The sequence below is a fragment of the Gymnogyps californianus genome, chromosome 6, assembly GCF_018139145.2.
Source record: "Gymnogyps californianus isolate 813 chromosome 6, ASM1813914v2, whole genome shotgun sequence".
Taxonomy (NCBI): Eukaryota; Metazoa; Chordata; class Aves; order Accipitriformes; family Cathartidae; genus Gymnogyps; species Gymnogyps californianus.
Genome location: NC_059476.1, coordinates 9,864,614 through 9,883,705, shown reverse-complemented (window position 1 = coordinate 9,883,705; position 19,092 = coordinate 9,864,614). Strand labels below are relative to the sequence as shown.

General features: G+C 38.4%; 1 protein-coding gene across 2 annotated transcripts in view; it reads right to left on the bottom strand.

The window, feature by feature from the left end:
- The window catches only part of ABLIM1 (actin binding LIM protein 1), a 162,889-nt gene that overhangs the window by 23,691 nt on the left and 120,106 nt on the right, over positions 1 to 19,092 (bottom strand). For both annotated transcript variants that reach the window (XM_050899019.1, XM_050899018.1), the window contains 4 exons: positions 14,547 to 14,624; positions 11,528 to 11,683; positions 6,643 to 6,678; positions 5,237 to 5,366 (listed from right to left, as the gene is read on the bottom strand). In XM_050899019.1, coding sequence (XP_050754976.1) covers positions 5,237 to 5,366; positions 6,643 to 6,678; positions 11,528 to 11,683; positions 14,547 to 14,624 — 400 coding nt within the window. The remainder of the gene's footprint in view (positions 1 to 5,236; positions 5,367 to 6,642; positions 6,679 to 11,527; positions 11,684 to 14,546; positions 14,625 to 19,092) is intronic.

Genomic DNA, 19,092 nt, shown 5'->3' with positions numbered 1-19,092 from the left:
CCCTATCATCTTGTCTTTCTTTAAGTGCATGTGCACTGTTAGTACATATGTGCATATATACACTACGTGTATTTTCAGAGTATATCTGATTAAGAACTATCTTCCATCATATTCCTTTTACAGGACAAGACAGAATTTGCTCTGACTTAGGGAACATTATGAACATTTGTTCATCTAATGTTTTGTGAGCACTTCGTTGATCACTTAACATGCTGGAAAAATTACAAAGGTCTTCAGGCCTTTTGACCTTTTGTACCTTTCAATATTCTGTATTAATGGGAAGACAAAAACTTTTCCTAAGCTGTTTCAACAGCTACTTATCTTCACCTTAAACAAGTCAGAGAAATAAAGACGATTTTTATCTAATTTAAGTGTAACATAGGATCTTATTGTATCTTTGCCTGCTATATGGGAGAACCTTCTGTTACCACACAGGTACATAGACACTGAATAAATCACTACCAAATCCTTCCATTTGACATTGTCAATACATTAACAGCCGTAACTTTTTCACTATGAGATCTGGAATTATTTGATGGTCCTTCTCTGAAGCTTCTGCAGTAGTTCTTATGTCACCCACCCTGCTGGGACTGTGGACCTACCAATTCAATTCCCTTATTCAAGTACCTAACGTCTCTACTTAGCTCTTTTAGCTGCAGCATCTCTTTCTGCTGTCCTATCCATCCATCCTAACATCCACTGGAACACTCAAATCCTCTTCAGAGTCACTGCTCTTGCTAGCATGTACAAATGGACAACATCACTTAGCAGCATGGCTTATGTTTGGCTACACTGTTCACTGAGAAAACTGTTGCTGATATTCTTCATTGACTGCTACTCTCCCAGTCTGCATGTCATCAGGGAACTCTGCAATACTATTTCATGTTTTCTTCCAGATCATTACCAAAAATACCCCAAATTACTTTATCTGTGTACATTTTATAAATGTCTGAGTTTGGCTCAATGTTCTGAGGGAACTCAGCTTGCAGTGTTGAACTGAAACATAGAAGTGTATTTCTGTTTTTTTTTGAGTAGTCTCCTTCCTCCACAGTGAGAAAAAACAAAAAGAAATGAAAACCATGCGGATATTCCCACCACATTAGCCCAGGCATGAAACTTAGGTCACCTTAAGAACATGCTTCTTTCAACCAACTATTAAAAGACTACTCTTTCAATTCAGCCATGTGAATTACAAGATGTAGGTACCTGCTACTTGCCCCTTCTCAAGTGTACCACATCCTCGGATGGTGTACAGTGTCACAGCGATATGAACTGGAGCTTTCAGGAGCTTTGCTGCGTTACAAGACATAAATCCTGTCCAGGCCTAAGACCTTTATGTAAAATTTTCAGAAAATTGTGGATTCTTACAATGTCTTATGTGACATATCTGATAAGAACACCATACCCACCCCTTTGTCTACAGTGCTTGTAATCCCACTTGGCCTTTTGTAGCGATAACTGAGATACATACCTAATCTACACGCCAGGTAATTCTTTGAAATCTGAAAACAATAGGCATGGATTTCCAATAGTTCTTCTGATTTATCTGTTGAAGAAGCTATTTTCTCAACAGAAAAAGAATGAAAATGCCACTTGAAAGAGTGTGAGCATTAATTTGGATTTACAGCAAAGAAATGTTGAAATTGCAAGGATTATGAATTAACTGCATGCCGAAATGAGTAGTGTATCTATTTTTAAGGGTCCCAATCTTTTAACTTTGAAGTAAGACTTTTTTTTTTTTATAGTGACATAATAGGAAAGTTGAAAGTGCATATTAACAAAAATCATCTAAGAAAAGGCAAGAGTAAAATTAGTAATGGTGATCTGAATGCTTGAAGAGCTGTAACGTTGAGATCTATTAGCATTTCTTGAAAGTTCATGGCAACAACTTCCTTTCAACTGTTTTTTATTACCTCCAGTTTATGATTATCTACATTAATCAGTGGTGCCAGAATAGAATCTATGTTCAACTTACTCAACTGCCTCTTTTTGAGCTCTTGTAGGTGATATAAGCTATGACCTTCTCCCCCAACAGAAGAGATGGCACAGCCAGAGAGTGCTCCAATAGAAATAAAAGTAAAACCACATTCATAGAAAGCAAGAAACTAAACTAAAAGCTTATTGAGCTGAATGAGCTCCTTGAAGGGACACAATGAAAGAACACCCCTCCCTGAAATCAAACCATGGAAAATAACAGATTGAAAAAAAAAGAAAAATTACCAGATCCTCAGGTAGTGTAAATCCCTGCAACTCTACTGCTCTCAGCAGAGTCTGCCGATTCTCACTAGTTGAGGAGAGGCCTAGAGATTTTAATTTTACTTTGTTGGGCACTAATTATTGACAAAGTGATTAACAATGATTAACTTCCTTGTTGCCATTGATCTTTATATAATTTTTTTTTTCTTTCTCCATATTTTTGATCACCTTGCTCTCATCCAGGCAATATTTGTAGTCAATTTTTAAATGTATGTTTTAAGAATGTGGAAATAATAATTAAATCTGATATGCTAACTGCTGTAGTGATTGTTATGTACTGCTTTAGAAAGAAGCTAAATTAGGCACATGTAAGTTCTAAACAGTAAATGGTAATGCTTTCCTGTATATTTCTAATAGGTAATTGCTTGATGACTCTTCAACTAGGGCCCTTAGAAATGACATATTTCCTCCGAAAAAAGGACATTATGTCTATTCTAACGTAGTTTTAAGTGCAACGGCACATTTCGAGGCATGCTCAGCTATACAGCCAATGACAACCTTACGGAGATACGCCTTATTAGCTTTGACAGAATGCTAATAAATCTCCAGCCTGGAGGGTACTCCCTGGGGAGGCCTGGCTCCTTACCTTTGACATAGGGGATGAAGTGGTGTCGGAAGGGGGAGTTGGGGCGGGAGTCATGGTGAGAGGAGCTGAGACTGCTAGTGCGCAGGTATGACAACCGCTGCACACCAGTAGAGAGCAGCTCTGCGGCAGCAGGGAATCGGGGGGCAGAACAAAATGAAAACAAAGAAAAACAATAAGAGAAAGGCAGGGAAGGAGGCTTCAAAGGAAGAAAAAAAAAAGGCATTGAACAATTAGGATTCTGAAAAGAAGGAAGGAGAAAAAAAAAAGGTTAAAGACGTACCAAAGGGTTCATAAATGTTAGACAAAATTACAGGAAGTATTAGAAGAGAGGCTCAGATTTGAACTGCGTCACTAATTTAGCATAACATTTATTGGCTTAATGAGCTTCTGATCTATGCTTTGTTACCAAGAAGTAGCCTGCTACCAGCATGCAAACATCACAAACATTGACGCTCAATTAGTTAAGAAAGCAGCTGTTTTGAAAAGTGCCTGACCAAAAAATGTCAGTCAAGAGGCATGCAAGCTGTTTTCTATTGTTTTAAGACATTCCAAAAATGCTGCCAACATCAGCTAGGGCACTGTGGGAGGAAAAGGCTGCAAACTTTTTCAAAACTTGTAGCACTCAAATTTTTGAAGAACTTTATGCTGACAACATCAACATAGTGGTTCACTTCTCTCTCAAGGGCTAACTGGGAGCCAAAGAGAAGTTATCTGGGGCCACTGGGTTTATTCAGAGAGAAATTATTCTTGCAAATAATATGATGATAAGAAGTGCCATTAGGAGAAAAATGGTAAATATACATGTGCTATTATTCAACATGAATAATTACTGTAGGAAAATCATAAAGTAGCATTAACAATTACCCCAAAGCAGGGTAGCAAAGATCAAAATGATGAATTCTACAGAATTACTTCTGTGTCATATAAGAAACAGAAACAGGTGAGCCAAAGATGAGATCATCTGAACAGAGATAAGTCTGAACAAATATCTTCTCAGAAAATCCCTCAGGCTGCGAACTTTTGAAGATTTTACATTTGGATCCAAACTCTGGCTTGAGCCCATCCGCCCATCACAAGAGTTACATAAACAGAGACTGCTTCTGGGGAAGGTCCTTCACTGAACACAGACAGTAAAACTCAATCACAGTAAAGTCTGGAATAGGGCCTGGATTTGTTCATATCCTTGATATAACACAAATGGAAAAATCCCCTCAGAATTGCCAGAATCAAGAGACAGAAGTTTGCAGCTTTTTCATGCGTTTAAGTCTCTTTCGGTTTCAGTTGTAACGTCATCTTAAAACACAGTCATGTTGTCAGCGCTAAGTATCAGACACAATTTGCTTCTGTCCCACCTCCCTTGGGTCCTTTAAATAAGGCATTCACTGACAGACACAATTAACTGCTTTCAGCCCACCCCCACTAGGAAATGGCTACAGCATTCAAGTTCCACAGTGGTGGCTCTATTATAAATCTTTAATTTTAAAAATGCAGCTCCTATTGTATATGGGCTTTTGGCATCCCAACTGTTCAGCTGTAATCACCAAGGAAGATGAAACTGCACGATTGTATCACTTAATTTAAAAGCAGATCACAAAGATTTAATTCATTACCATAAACAATAAAATCAGTCTCGAAAAGTCTTCAATGAACAGCATTTAGAGATACATTTTTATGCAGTTTGGGTGTGGATGAACAGTTCATTTTCATATCTTGCTTTTATATACACAACTAGTAATTTTGAATGCACTGGGAACCTGAATGACCTGTACATTTTCTATATGGTACATAGAAGTTGTACACCACTGCTAAACCAGTAAATGAAGTTTGTGTTTTTTAAATGTTCCCAGGCAATTGCCTATGGCTTTAATTAAGAAATCTACCTTGTGAACCATGAGTCTATGTTTTAAAAAATGACTAGCAATTTGGAATATCTGGGGGTTTTGCTGCTGAATCTGAGATTCTATGGCTGCACCAAGCTTTAAATGAATTGGTTTTTAGAGGGGAGTAATCCTACATTACTGACTTCTGTATAGTCAAGCCATAACTTTTGTTTCCAATATGTGATACTTTTCCCAAATTCCAGAATGAAGTTTGTGATTCACTGCTGCAAATTTTTGCTTGCTTTCAGAAACATACAAAGATTTAAAAAATAATTAATCAGAAACAAAACCAGAAGATCCATATTTATGATGTAAGAAACACTCATCAGCCTGGTGCAAAAGACTGTATCAATCAAGAACAAAAAAACAGGTAGAAAAGGAGATATTAAAATATGCAACAATTTTTAAATCCTAAATTTTCACTGGTAAGAGAAACAAGTGCTTCGCTGCGCCACTAAGTGACATAATAAAGAAAAAATAGTTTTACATATACTTCTAATGCAGTTGCCCTTACCAGGTCTGTGGAAATGCTGAGGGGAACGTGACATGGTGGGTGTGTAGCTATGACGACTGTACACTGGAGAATTAATGGAACCCTGACTAGTAGACCTGTGAATCATGCGATCCCGAACATCTTGATAACCCTGCAGAATAGAAGCATTCACTAATAAATGTAAATGCACATTACACATTTTTAGCAGCACTTAACTTTCATGGATGTGAAGGCATCAGCAGAAGCTACTGAAATAACAATATCCCTTAAGCTTTCAACCTACATCATTATTACTGTTCCCTAATGATCTGTTCCAAAGACTCAAATCCATTTTTATAGTCTGGGTCAGAGTCCAGTCTTGGAAGGTTCCAACTCCACCTGTAATTTCTATTAATTTCTATATAATCCTAGATTTGCCCACATTCCTGTGACTCCATAAGGGAAGCTGCGTTCAGAGTATGTCTGTCCCACAGCATACTGCACAAGTTACATAAGCTAGCCTTCAGCTAGCGAACTTGGAGACCAGCAAGAATTCAACAGCTGCAGCACAGACCTCTCTGTGGCTTAATTTACCATGTGTCTCGACTAGCTACATCAAAAGGTATTTAGTATCCAAATTAGATTCCCCTTGTATCTGAAAACATGACACCTTCTTGTATAGCAAAATTCAATTTACTTGGTTTCCTGGGAAAAAAAAGCCAATTAAAAAAAGCAAACAAAAAATCCCCAAACAAACCAACCCACTCCCCCACCCCCCAAAACCCCACGAAGCAAACCAAACCAGGACAAAAGGGACAGGACTGACGTTAATGCATGAAGATTTACAAGAAATTTTAGTCACTTTTTTAACACGTAGCAATCACAACTTTTACGTCACAAATAAGCAACACTCCCCACGCCCAAAATGATAATGATTCTGCAATGGCATCTATTGTAGCCTGACAAATGACTTCCCAAATGTTTCATGTCATTGTGGACTCCTAGGGAAAAGCAAAACCGAACCAAACCATAGTTACGCTTTCTTCAAGACAAAACTGCAAATGTTTTAATAGCAAACACGGCTCATTATTTAGATACTTAGAGCAGCATTTTAGCTCATGTAAATCATCCAGCTCCTGAGATCTGAGTCCGCCTGTGCCACAAGAAGGATGAATGTACAAGAGGTGACCTCTGCTGGACAAATGACTCTGCTGTATAGACAACAAACGGGTAGGAGTGGTAGCTTCATTTTTTTGTACAATCTGTCAATAAGAACTTAATGTTTTCTTTTTAGAGCTAATTTTTGTTAAGTTTCAATATTCAGAAAACACACCTATGTGGCAAACAGAGGTGGATCAGACTGATAACAAAATCAACACTTGCATTTGCTGAAGTGAATAATTCTAATCACAGTAAGATACTGCCCCCAAAGGTTCCACCAAACTTACTTCTGCAGAAGGGGTAGGTGATAATGTCCTTGGAGACTGCAAAGACATAAAAATAAGGTTACTGAAACATCATTGCATGTGCTGGGCCAGAAAATGGTAATCTAAACATTGCTGCAGATACGATGATATATGGCAACATAAAACGGCAATGCAGAAATTACTGAGGCCATTGCAGCACTGGCACTTCCTTCTTCCACATTGCTCAGGAACTGGTCCATAAATCATTGAAGCAATTAAAGTTTCTGGGAGAATCTTTGTAAGCGTGATTAATTCAGTCAAATATCATGCAACATCATCTCTCAGCCATCTAATCATTCTGGTAATTAAAACATAGCTGTAAAGATCAAAATCAGAAAGGGTTATTAATTTAATAACCATGCCTGTTATGAAGAAATCTTTAAAGTAGAAATCAAAAGCAAATAATCTTAACTCAGAGCTTTGCATGGAAAATCAGAAATACAGAATAAGTTCCAGGATGAAGCATGTTTTTCCTCCAGCACACATACTCTGGCAAAAATGTGCTTCTCCCCAAGGCCTTACATTTCATACCCATGCAAAGGAGTATGTAGTTGTCATCAACATTTCTTTGATATGATCTCCGTTAAATCTCTGCGTTCTTCCATGGTTACGTAAGGAGAACAGACAGGAATTACAAGCATGTATATTGAAAGAACTGTGCAAAGGCCAGTGGGCAGAAATATGCACAATATTATGAGAAGTTTCTATTACAGAGATACGGAAACTGAGGCAAGAAATACCTTTAGAAATGAAACATAGGATTACGCACACATTGATGGTACGAACAAGAATAAAGGCTATGTATAATTATCAGTTATGTGCCCTTTAATCACAAGACAATTTGAAGCTGGAAGATCAGGATTTATTTATTTTCTTTATGCACTGAACTTCAATATTATTTAATTGCTCTAATAAACTGGGCAAGAGATTATGCTTTTAAATAAGACCACAATTATTATAGAACGATACAGCTATTAAGATAATGTCTCCGAAGCAAAACTGCTGATCCTGGTCTAACTATTACAATCATGTACAACAGCAGTAGTGTAAAACGTATGCAGAATTTCTGGTAATAAATATCCAGCTATACATTTTGCATTGGGAGACCATTAACTCTCATGGAGCTGGTGACACTGTGAATGCAAAGTATCCAAACAAAGGAGTGACATTTTTTATTTGGGTACAGTAAATCTCCTTTTCAGCAAGTTTCCATAAAGCTTTTTAAAGACTGCTTTCGTTACTTTCCATCAAAGCCTTGAATGTCTTTTACATTCTTGTTTACCTAAGCCTTATAACTGCACAAGTTCTATACAGCAAACCACCATCTCATTATAGATCTAACAGCAGCAGCTATAAAAACTTTGCTCCACATGAAACATATTGTACACAGTGCTTTGTAGCATCATTCTCCACAAAAACTGAGAGTTAATCTAAAACTTTCAAAATGAATGAAAAAAGCACATGTTGTGATGTGCCTTCCCACATTTTTCTACTAGCAATTTATGTGTTACTGTAAATAAACAAATTTCCATAATCTGCTGTGGTTGCCTATATACTAAGGTAATGACTACTGTAAAAGGTAGTCACAGGAATCTAAGACTGGGAAGGCATCCCAGAAAGTAACATGCTGAATCCATGACCAACCTTTCATGTATTTTTACTCCATCAGTATCTGACATCATCTCGTTACTTTTTGGGAAATGGAACGACACTCTGCAGCCAACTTACTGTTTTATCATGCACAGTTGAACTGCCATATCTCAAACTCTCAGTCTGCCAAGGAATGCTTCGTTCTTCAGGGTTTATGAGGTCTTTTAAAATCTGGTCTATCACAGAAGTCTACACTAGTCAGTTTGAAATACACTGTGCAGTTGACTGAGAAGAAACAGCTCAGTTCCAGAATAGTAAGCCAGTGGAAATACAGAGTGATGACTCCAGACTGCGGGGGGGAAGTCTGGGTAGAGAGCCTGTTCTGACCAAATTTACAGTAAAACTTCTACTCACTGCAACAGGCTCAATGCTCTATCACTTTGAGATCTAAGGGGCTGCTCTAATACCTGAAATCATACAGGACATTTTGTGCTCTGGGAAATTTCTGCAAACTTTTACAGGTGTCATTTTACAACACAAGTTCCAGCATTTCGCACCGACCTTTAACTGTCTTTTTATTGAACCACCAGGTAGGATGCCTGCTCCATTTTGAAGCATCTATCACATTAGAAAAAAAATCCTTTTCTCATTTTACATCAGCTTGTTTACTGAAAGCTGTTACAGACATTCAGTGCTTTCAACAGACAGAATACTAGAAACAAAGGACATGCAGGTAAAATGCTGCTTTTCTCAAGATTTATGCAACAAAACTCAGAGCTGAGAAAAGACGATTTCAGTGCCAATCAGGCTGCTGCTAGCAGGGCAGAAGTTCTAGGACATGAAGAACCTGAGTAACTGACAGTTTCTGGAAACTTTATCACCACATTAAGGGTCAGCCTCAGTAGCAGAAAATTTATTTACAGATCTCATTTCGTATCTCTTCATTTCTTTTATATTAGAAGCTAAACCACCTCTTCATGAGCTCCTTTTCTCTTCCGCTGCTAACTGCTGGTGGGTCTGTAACTAAAATGCCTGGTCCCGCTAGATGGTGCTATGTGAAAACATTTTTCATCACAGACTTCCAGAAAAACAAGACTGGGATTTAACTGAACAAAAGAGATTATGAGTGAGAAACTTTTCAAAGCATTTCCCTTCCATTGCAATAAAGAAGAGAGTCTCATGCTGTGTTTTCTCACTTTCTATGGCTAAACTATATAATTTTCTTGTAGCCCATTCCTTGTAATTAAGGTTTGTCTCCACCACTGGATTAACTTTGGTGCCTCTTGCACATCTCCCTTGTACATTCAGAAATCTTTCTTAGCTGAGTTTGGTGATTTTTCTTTTTTTTTTAAATCACGGTGAAGGGCATTTCTAGTGTACAAGCTTAAACTCCAGGTTCCCTTTTATTTAACACCACCACATACACACACTTTGCAAAGAGAATGCAGGTTAAATCACTCAAAGCCTGCAAATCCCTGCCATGACTGCCGTGTCACCTCCTTTGCTTTTTAAGGATGATGGTGACTGATGTATGATGTACCAAGGTTGTTGTCACTCAATTACCACAACACAAACACAAAGTAACCGATCACTCCGCCCCAATGGGCTCATGTTCTCATTAGGGCAAGGGAAGGGAGGAGAAACAGGCACAAAGAGGTGAGGTAACTTGCCCAAGGTGACAGAAGTCAGCAGTAGCATTGGGTGGAAAACTCGGATCTTCTGAAAAGGATGTGAGAGCCCTTCTGTTTCCAGAACAAATTTCTGTAGTCACCAGAAATTAACTGGATTTAATGTTGGTGACAATACGGGGTAAGAAAACCCCAAAGGCTTTTGCTTATCTCCAGAACAAGCGTAACAGCAGACAGCTTCCACCATACTGCTTTATCAGCTTCCAACATACTGCTTTGTCAGAGAGAAGCCTCCCCTTAAGGATTAACAAATAGTTCACCTTCTCTGGGTGAGAGTAGTTCCTCCTCTGTGACTAACAAGAGACTTGTGTTTGTAGAGGGTTTTGTGGAATGGGTAAGGCCTGTTGGACCTGGTCAGAGGTCACCAATGCATCTCACAGTGGTTTTGAACCAGGTGTCAGCTGGATTCACTACCAATATAAACTTGAGGGGGAAATTCTGTAATATTCTGACCTGTTAATCTCTCATCTTATTCCTGAGCTGAACAGTCTCCTGAATTTCCAACTCATTTTATAATTTAAAAGACTAACCCTATAAAACATTAAAGAACAAAGGAGAAAAACTGAGGCAGCTCTGATCTGTTGGTGGGCAGAACACTTTGCTAAGAAAGCAGATTATCAGTCACTGATATGGGCATCTTCAGACCACTGGTGCCTGAATGATTTACTGTACTTCCTTCTTCCTCAGCTCATCTTCATACTCAATTCAGTTACAGTCAGTAAAGTCACTGAGATTGCAAGGAAGTAAATCCATTTCCATGTCCATTTAGATTTGCATTCAGGAAGTCTGATTTACAGTCAGATGGTATTACATGACAAAACCTGCTTCACGATCTGCACTGGAACCATGCAAATAGTAATTGCAGCTATGGAAGTTCACCTGAGAAAACTGGGGGACCCTATAACCTGAAAGATATCTTTAAATACAAATTTAAGAGAATAAATCAGGGTTTTTTCTCTCATTGCAGGATACAAGAATCCTTACTAAATGTCAGCAGTTTAAAATGTGAGGCAGCTATTTCCATAACACAACTAACCTGCTTTCCCAGGTGGAAGAGCACTTCATCCTGACCTAGTTCAGATTTTATCCAGTATGTCTGGCAAAGTGCTCTGGAAATATATTTGCCTTCAATATGTGTGAGAGAAAGCATCCCACTGCTCTTAATCCTTTTACTGCCATAGAAAATCATGGTATTCCTCATATTCTGTTGTGAATATCGGTGCTTCACAGCACACCACCAGGTTGGCTTTTGCCTCACGTTCTGGACTTTGCTGTACCCAAAGACTAGGATATCCATGTGAGTTGTGAGAATGCACATACAGACAGCCTGCAATCCTCCCCCCTGCCATCCCTCTGCCAGTGGCTAGTGTTAATGTAGGTGTTTAATTGTATGTTTAATTGTGCAGTTTCGCACATGAGGCATCATCATGATTGTTCCCATTAAACCCAGATCAAACAGACAAAAAGCACTGTGAACAGCAGCAGCAACATCTAGGAGTGTCAATTAGAAACTGTTTCAAAAGAGGATAGAAGCGAAGCAGGCTTTGAACAAAGCGTATAGCAGAATGAGTTGCTTGTTGGTTCATTACCTCTCCAAGACTCTGTCTCTCCTGTCTGTCCTCGTAGGCGGAAGTGTAGAATGGCTCATAAGTTATTAGGTCTGGACGTTCAATGTCATAAATGGCCTTGACTTTGGGAATGGCTGCTAAATCCTTGTAATCAAGGATTTCATTGTCTACTTTTGCCTGAAGGTCAAAGACAGAAGATAAATTAACTTACACAAATGCACTGGTAATTTCTGTTTTACACAATTTATGATTTTTGTGTATTTGTTGTCACACTGTTGCTACGGAAAACCCTTTTTGGCATTCTACATGCGAAGTGATTGCTTCTTGTTCTTCTCCAGCAGGCCTCTTCTGCAAAAGCACAGTGTTTTCTCAGTTTAGGAAAGAAAGAACATGGCATGTATAGATCGAATACGAAAGTTTCTTATCCCCAGTAGTGAGCTGGAAACTTCAACTCTGCAAATGACTCATTTTGTGGCCTCAGGCAAGTATTTTCACCTTTCTGCTCTTGTTTTCCCATATGTAAAATGTATGATAACATCAACTTAGTTTGCAGATTACAGAGATTATGAGAGGATTCCATGCAGAAGACCACAGACAGAAATTCAACTTATAACTGTGCACACGAGAGGAAACACAACTTATTACAAGGAAATAAAAAGGCAAGCAGGACTATTTGTCAGGACTGGGTATCCAAACTCCCAAATGAAATTATTATATTGCATTCATCACTCAACCTATACCCAAGCTTTTGACTAAGGCATATGTTGCTTACTAACTGCATACTACATAGTACTAACATTGACTATTTTTTCCACTAAAACTGCAAGGAGCTCTTGCCTAGTTAAAAAATGGAAGTAGGAAATCAGTTCCAAAGACAGCTGCACCCATTAGAAGGAGCTAGAAAGAGGCCTTACATATAGTTTATATAGCTAATATCTTTCCTTACTTAAAAGATGACTTTAAAAAAAATCATCATATATTCTTACCTACCTTACAGAAATACATTTGATGATTAAAACTGAAAGAGAATATTCAAATCGGTTTTCAACTCTTCTACTAGGTATTTTAGTTATTCATAGTAGGCTGTACAAGGAAACAAGGCTGATCTGTTTCTACTCACATTCAGTTCCTTCCTGAGTACTAGCACCTAGTATTTTCAGATTAAAGTGCATTTGCCTTCCCAAGCTCTCCGAACAACCACTCGTCTTGGTGGTTCTTAAGCAATGCCATAAATTAGAAACAATACTAAACATTTTTTGATAGAGAAGTAAAGTTTGAAATAGTTAGGAAATTAACTTTCCAAAAATGGCCTCAAATCTGTTTAGTTTTTACTCACCAGATATAACAAAATACCTTAAGCCAATTTAACCCTTAAAATACATAGGTATATTAATGTATGTTTTTTCTGTAATATTTTTACCACAGTCTGTTAATGAGCTGCAAATATGTCTGGATATTCTTAATCCAATATAAATTACCATAGACATTTTTGTAGACCCTGGTCTAGGCCACCATGTTGCCCTACAGACTGTGGTGTTGAGCAGCAGTTAAATTCATTAAGCTACAGTTTATGAAGTTGATATTACCAGCAGAATGGCAGTTCTCCAGGACATGCTCTGTGTTTTGATATCCGCAGTGTGAACATTTTTAATGTATCAGCTAATTTTTGTTGTTGTTGAAATGCACTGAAGAACTAGTATTTAACTCAAACTCAGGACTTGAGATTTGTAATTTTGGTAATTTTTCTGCATTGTTGTACATTATACATGTAACTGATAAATTTCTGTGTCTTACACTACATTTTCACCTATATAATCTTAAGGTTATCTATGAAATCAGTGATTCAGCATTATGCATAGGTAACAGAAAAGAAAGCTTGCCCTGTAGTCTGCCTCTTCTTCCCAGCATACCTTCATCCTTGCTCCCCTCCTAAGGGACTCTCTCTCACTAAATTGTCTTCCTGTGATTTTCTTCCTTAGCTGTTACCTTCCACTTCTGCCTTGGGTTTTGTGTAGGTTATCTGAGAGCATGTTTTATATGAGGACGAAGGTTATATGGACTTTCAAGGAACAGGACTCTTACATGGATGTGAGTTTTTGGAAGTGTAGGTTATATGCACAGAAATACAGCAAGTTTGAGAAGGCTGAGTTATTCTGTTATTCACCCAAGTACATTTGAGTTGATATTCTTCCTCCTTAGAACCGGATTAGTACAGCCACAAAAGATGACTTTTTTTTTTTGACCCTGTGGACTTCTCTTCCAAGAAAAAAAAAGGTACTGAAATGCCTGGAAAAGTGGTACGAAAAGAGGAGAAAAACATTATTCCTTTGAAAATTTTGGGCCAACCTTCTGCTAATGTATTTCCACTTTTAATTTCTAAGATCTTACGGGCTCAAAAGGTACCAATAATGAGGCCAAGAAGTGAAAGAGACCCTCTAAAATAATGAAAGAGGAGGCTTGATTACTGAAGGAATCATATTAAACTCTACATGTCAGGTAACCACAAATAAAATAGTATATCAATAGCTTTGCATTTTCAACACTGTTAGTTTAGTAAAAGAAGGATGCTTAGTATCATTTTTGTTCTTAAATAAAAAACACCTTTCCTTCCACAATCAAAACATCTGACTTCTGAAAAGGAAGGTGTTGTACCAGACAGGCTTCTTTTAGTGTAGCTGACCCTCCTCCCCATGTCCTGCAACTGCAGACAGTAGATCTCTCAAGAACTGCATATCGAGGTGCACAGATCTCCTCACATAACCCCTAACAAAGTCAAATGACCTGTCTGCCTTCTGTCCCTCTCCACATCACCAAGTGACTTCAAGAGATTTACTGTATCTTTCTAAGGGAAATGTGACCTGGAAAAGGCCTACTCTGCTCTTGAAATTCTGTAGTTATGAAAAATACATGGTGAGAGTTTTAACAATTTAACCACTAGAATAAAGGCATTAGCATCAGTATAAAAGTGATTTATTTCAGCATGGAGTATTTCATGTACAAGCAAGGGATCGGCAGCTTATTCATCAGAAGGCATACTTACATAGATAGTGTGGCCTGGAGAGCCAGGTATACTGGAACCTGGTCTGGAATAAATGCTTTCTGATGATGTTCTTGTAGGCTAAAAAACAAAAAGAAACTTTTCAGAGCAACCTGAAGCCATTAACATTGGTAATTTTGGTTTTAAGTGAAGAAATCTGCATACATCTTGAAATTAACCGAATTTAGGAAAAAATGTCAACACAAATGCAAGCATTCTGGCAAATTTCACAATCTTGTGAGGCACGTGGGCTTTTTTTTTTGGTAGGGGAAGGAGTGCTGTGAGAGGGGTAAGAGGTGTTCTAAATCATACAATGCAAAAGACTGACAACAATAATGAACAAAATCAAACAACACCTGCCAGAGACAATGCAAGGAGCCATACAAAGTACAGTCCAGGATAGTCCTGCTGATCATTTTATCAAAATGTTAGTTCACAAACAGCTAGAGGTATCAGCAGTTCAGCAGACAAAACTGTTGAGAGGAGCACAGCACGCATGTTATCACTTTCCGGATGTTCAATCACTGGATTTCCATTATGATACAGAACTGAATTCAGTCCTTCTAAGTACCAGAAATCCTTGGCTTGGAGCTGTTCCCTACATCTGCAGCACAATCTAGATGCAACATGAAAGCTAAACTGTTGATTGAAATTTCATGATTCCCCATACTGCAAAAGTTCTGATGTGTAATGACAATGATGTCCTGCAAACTGAAATTCATGCGAACAGTCACACCCCTACAGAGCAAGTGCTGTTACACATTTAGTAGATTTTCTAACATTTCATCAGGACTAAACAGACACTGATTCCGTGGGGGAAGTTTTGTGACAGGAGACAAAATAACTTATCACTGAGATGGGGAGATCCTGAAAACTTGATGAATTTGAAAAACATCTATTCGACCAAAAGTCACCCAGGCTACTGTGGCAATTACTCCTAAACTTGGCATGCAGCACACACACAAAGGTAGTCAACAATATCCCACTTGCAACTGAGAAACCACGAACAATTTTTGCTCCCTAATTGACTGCAAAGAACCAAATCCCATCACAAAACAATGCATCAGCAGATGACTCTGATGACACTAGTGTAGTGGGATACTTCAAAGTCACTGAAAATTAAATCTTGGTAAATAGTTCTTACCTCGTCAGCTTGTGACATTGAACTAAGGGACCTTCAGGCACACACTGAAGGGAAACAAGGCTTGACAGCCTGGCTCGCTGATTTTTCTTAGGAAATATTTGGAGTGAACACAACAAGTCTACTGGACCTTTCTTATCTCTCAGCATACATTTCCTGAAAGGATCCTTCAACAGATCTCAGAGTCTTTCTACCTTTTATTTCACAGCCAGGAAAGCGATTAGAACCATCCGTATAAAAAATGCTAGAGACTAGTCATGGATCATACAGCAGGCTTTCTCTGACTTCATTTGTGGAAATGAAATCACCATATTCAGGAAGGGTCAGAGGAATAAAAGGCTTTGAACATGTTCCACCAAAAAACGTGAAGATTCAGATCAAAGAGAGCAGATGTGGCTGTGGACCAACATAGTCACAAATCCTCTCCAGAGCACATCTGAGAACACTTTCTCAGCTGGACCTTTATGTGTTTCTTTCCTTTTCTCTCTGTAGCTGCGAATTCCTACATCCCAAAAGGGAACAGAAATTTCTCAGCTGCCCTTAAGCTCCTCCCATGATGCAATCAAAGCAAAAAAACCACCAACAACCACTTGTTTCATGGAAATGTTACAAGAATTAAGCTGGAAAATCTGGCTGTTGTTGAGAAACACTTTATTCCCCCTTCCATTCTGCCATTTCACACCACTGTCTGTTTGAGTGGAGACACATGTAACATGTTGCTGCAGTTGCTATGGAAAACAACTGTTTTCATTACAACATAGGGAACAGTATTAAGTAGTTGAGGTACTGTTAGGGGTGCCTCTGTTACCTTTGGCTTTTGGCAGACATACTTTAAGAGTTTCGTCTGCTCAATTCTCTCTGTTGTAGGAAAACAAGCGTTAGAGGCAGTTACGGCTTCTTCCCACCTGGCAGGCCCTCTGGGTTACTCTTCGCACTGGATCTTTTACAATCACTTCAGAAAACAAGAAATTCTGAGCCCTCGGTCCATCTCCTTAGTCTCATCTCTCAGTGTCACTGCTAAAAACCTTTTCAGCAAAGGAAAATTCACTTGTATTTATCATTTCAGTGAATTTATTAAATAAAGTTAGAAACCTTAAGAAGATAGTTTCAGCCACAACCTGCTAACAGCTTTCTTAGGTTGGAGTACAGGAGCAGTTGTCAGGTGGACTGGCAAGTTGTAGCACCTGTTCTTCATTTCCTCACTGTGTTTCTGCTCCAAGTTCCTCGTTACCATCCCATTAACACAGCCATGAGCCAGATATGACACCCTTTAAAACCAGTTCTCTATTTTCTGTAATTCTTCCTGCATACATCAATTTTACCTTCCATCTGTTGCAAACCTCCACATTCCCTGGGCAGGATGCCATCCTGCCAGCCACTGCGTGAGCACACATCGTTCCTCTCCTGAGGAGCTTAATCCAAGCAGACCTGGAACTCTGTGGCTCTTCTATTCGCTCCCAGTCTTGTATCTTGCTTAAGTTTACGACATATCCCTGAAGACAGTGCACAAAACCCAAGGACTTCTACATCTACTCTCACCCTTCCTGCCTCACTTTGCCCTGTTTCTTGTTTTGAATTACACAGGCTGTTTCTATCACAGATGGCTAACTATTTCCTACTCTGCTGCTCCCATATGGTCTGGAATCCTTCACAGCTTTGCACTTTCCCCTAAAGACAATTGCATTGCACTTAAAAACATTTGTGCTGCTTGCCTTAACAAATATACACTAAAGATTCCTTGATATAAGCTGTTCCTCTGGCATACTTTTAGTTGCTATGGTTGGCTCCTCTCCTAGTAGACCTATAATAATAGCTCCTGACTGAAAATCTGTGATGAGGTATGGCTTTTATTAGATTGTACATTACATCTTCATTAGCAGTCGAGAATCCCTGACCCTGCGTACCACTGTTGTGACTTCATATCTTAAACAGGTGGCAAGAGACACACTGGAGGTCAAGTTCTCTATTGATGTAACTGCAATGGGGTGTAAATTCCACCCTAGAGGAGAGCTGATCAGAGCACAGGTGAAACAGGAACAGCAGCTACCCCTGATTTAATCTTTAACCTTCAGTGGAGGTATCATGTGAGCATCTCTTGCACACATTATTGGAAGAAGACAGGTAAAGAAATTAGAGAAAACGTCCTTTAATATGAATGCATTAATTTAGAGGTATTTCCTTCCATCACAATAGTCCTGTGACACTTGTTCTACACTCCCAGGAACAAAACAAGTTAAGCTGCCTTACTACTTCTACAAACAGATCTGAAATACTCTTTATATGATTGTTCTTGTTCTTGAAGGATTCAAATAGAGCTTTTCATAATGCCACCTTTGTGCAGAGAAATTTAAAGTGAATTTCTATGAAGAACTACAACTAATCTTTTTTCTTTTCTTGTGGTGCATGGCCTTTCTCCACATTTTCTGACAGTAGAAGAGTCATCTGTTTTTTTCTTTCCTCTTCCACCCAAATGGATGCAAAAGTAGTAAATATATCAATATGGGATGTCTGTACCAGATACAGGAAGTCTATGAAGTATATGAAAAAAATCAATAGAAATTCAGTCAATAGACATTCATGCATGTCATTAAAGGAGCCAAAGGAAAGAACCAGATCACAAAGCATCTAAAGTATCTGCAAGACTTCTCAGTATTATTTCCCACTTTATCACAGACTTCTTATTTTTGTGTTTTTGTTCTTCATTCCATGCATTTGTCTTCAATGCAAAAGTTCTTTACCAAATTCATTTGCAGATTGGTAGAGGTAACACCAACTGTCATTCTCATCCTATTAGGTTCGCTGTGAATTTCAATCCTCAATTATCGTATCACCCATGCATATGCCCCAAACTGATTAGCTTGTTATTTTAATATTAGATTGCAAAGCTTAAGACGTTTATCTGCATTTACCTCAGTTTGTCATGTCATCATGCATGGCACATCACCTAAATAAATAACTTCTTAAAAAAAAAATCCACACTAGAGCCATTCACATCATCCAGATACTGCTACAATGTGGTGGCTCTGGCTTTCTCAAGTACAGATGTTCAGAATCATGCTCTATAAAAACTTAAAAGTGCAGGCAACCAGATCAAAACTGATCCCAAGAACATCTGGCCAAATGGATGCACTATTGTTTAACAAAGGCATCATCAGCATTGTTTACAGTACCTGCCTTAGTTTTTTGATAGAGTTCATTATGCAAGGCGGTGATAATAGCTGCAGAAGAATGAATATGTTTTCACTTAATAACGTTTAACATTATAGCTTAAACAAATTCTCTAAACCTCAGAAGCTACTTTAAGTGAAGCATGTTTATAAATTAATAGAAGTAATTTATTCTACTAGGCAGGCACAATTTTGCAATAGCAAGGAATTTGGCTTTCTCAGTACAACACTTTCTACTCTG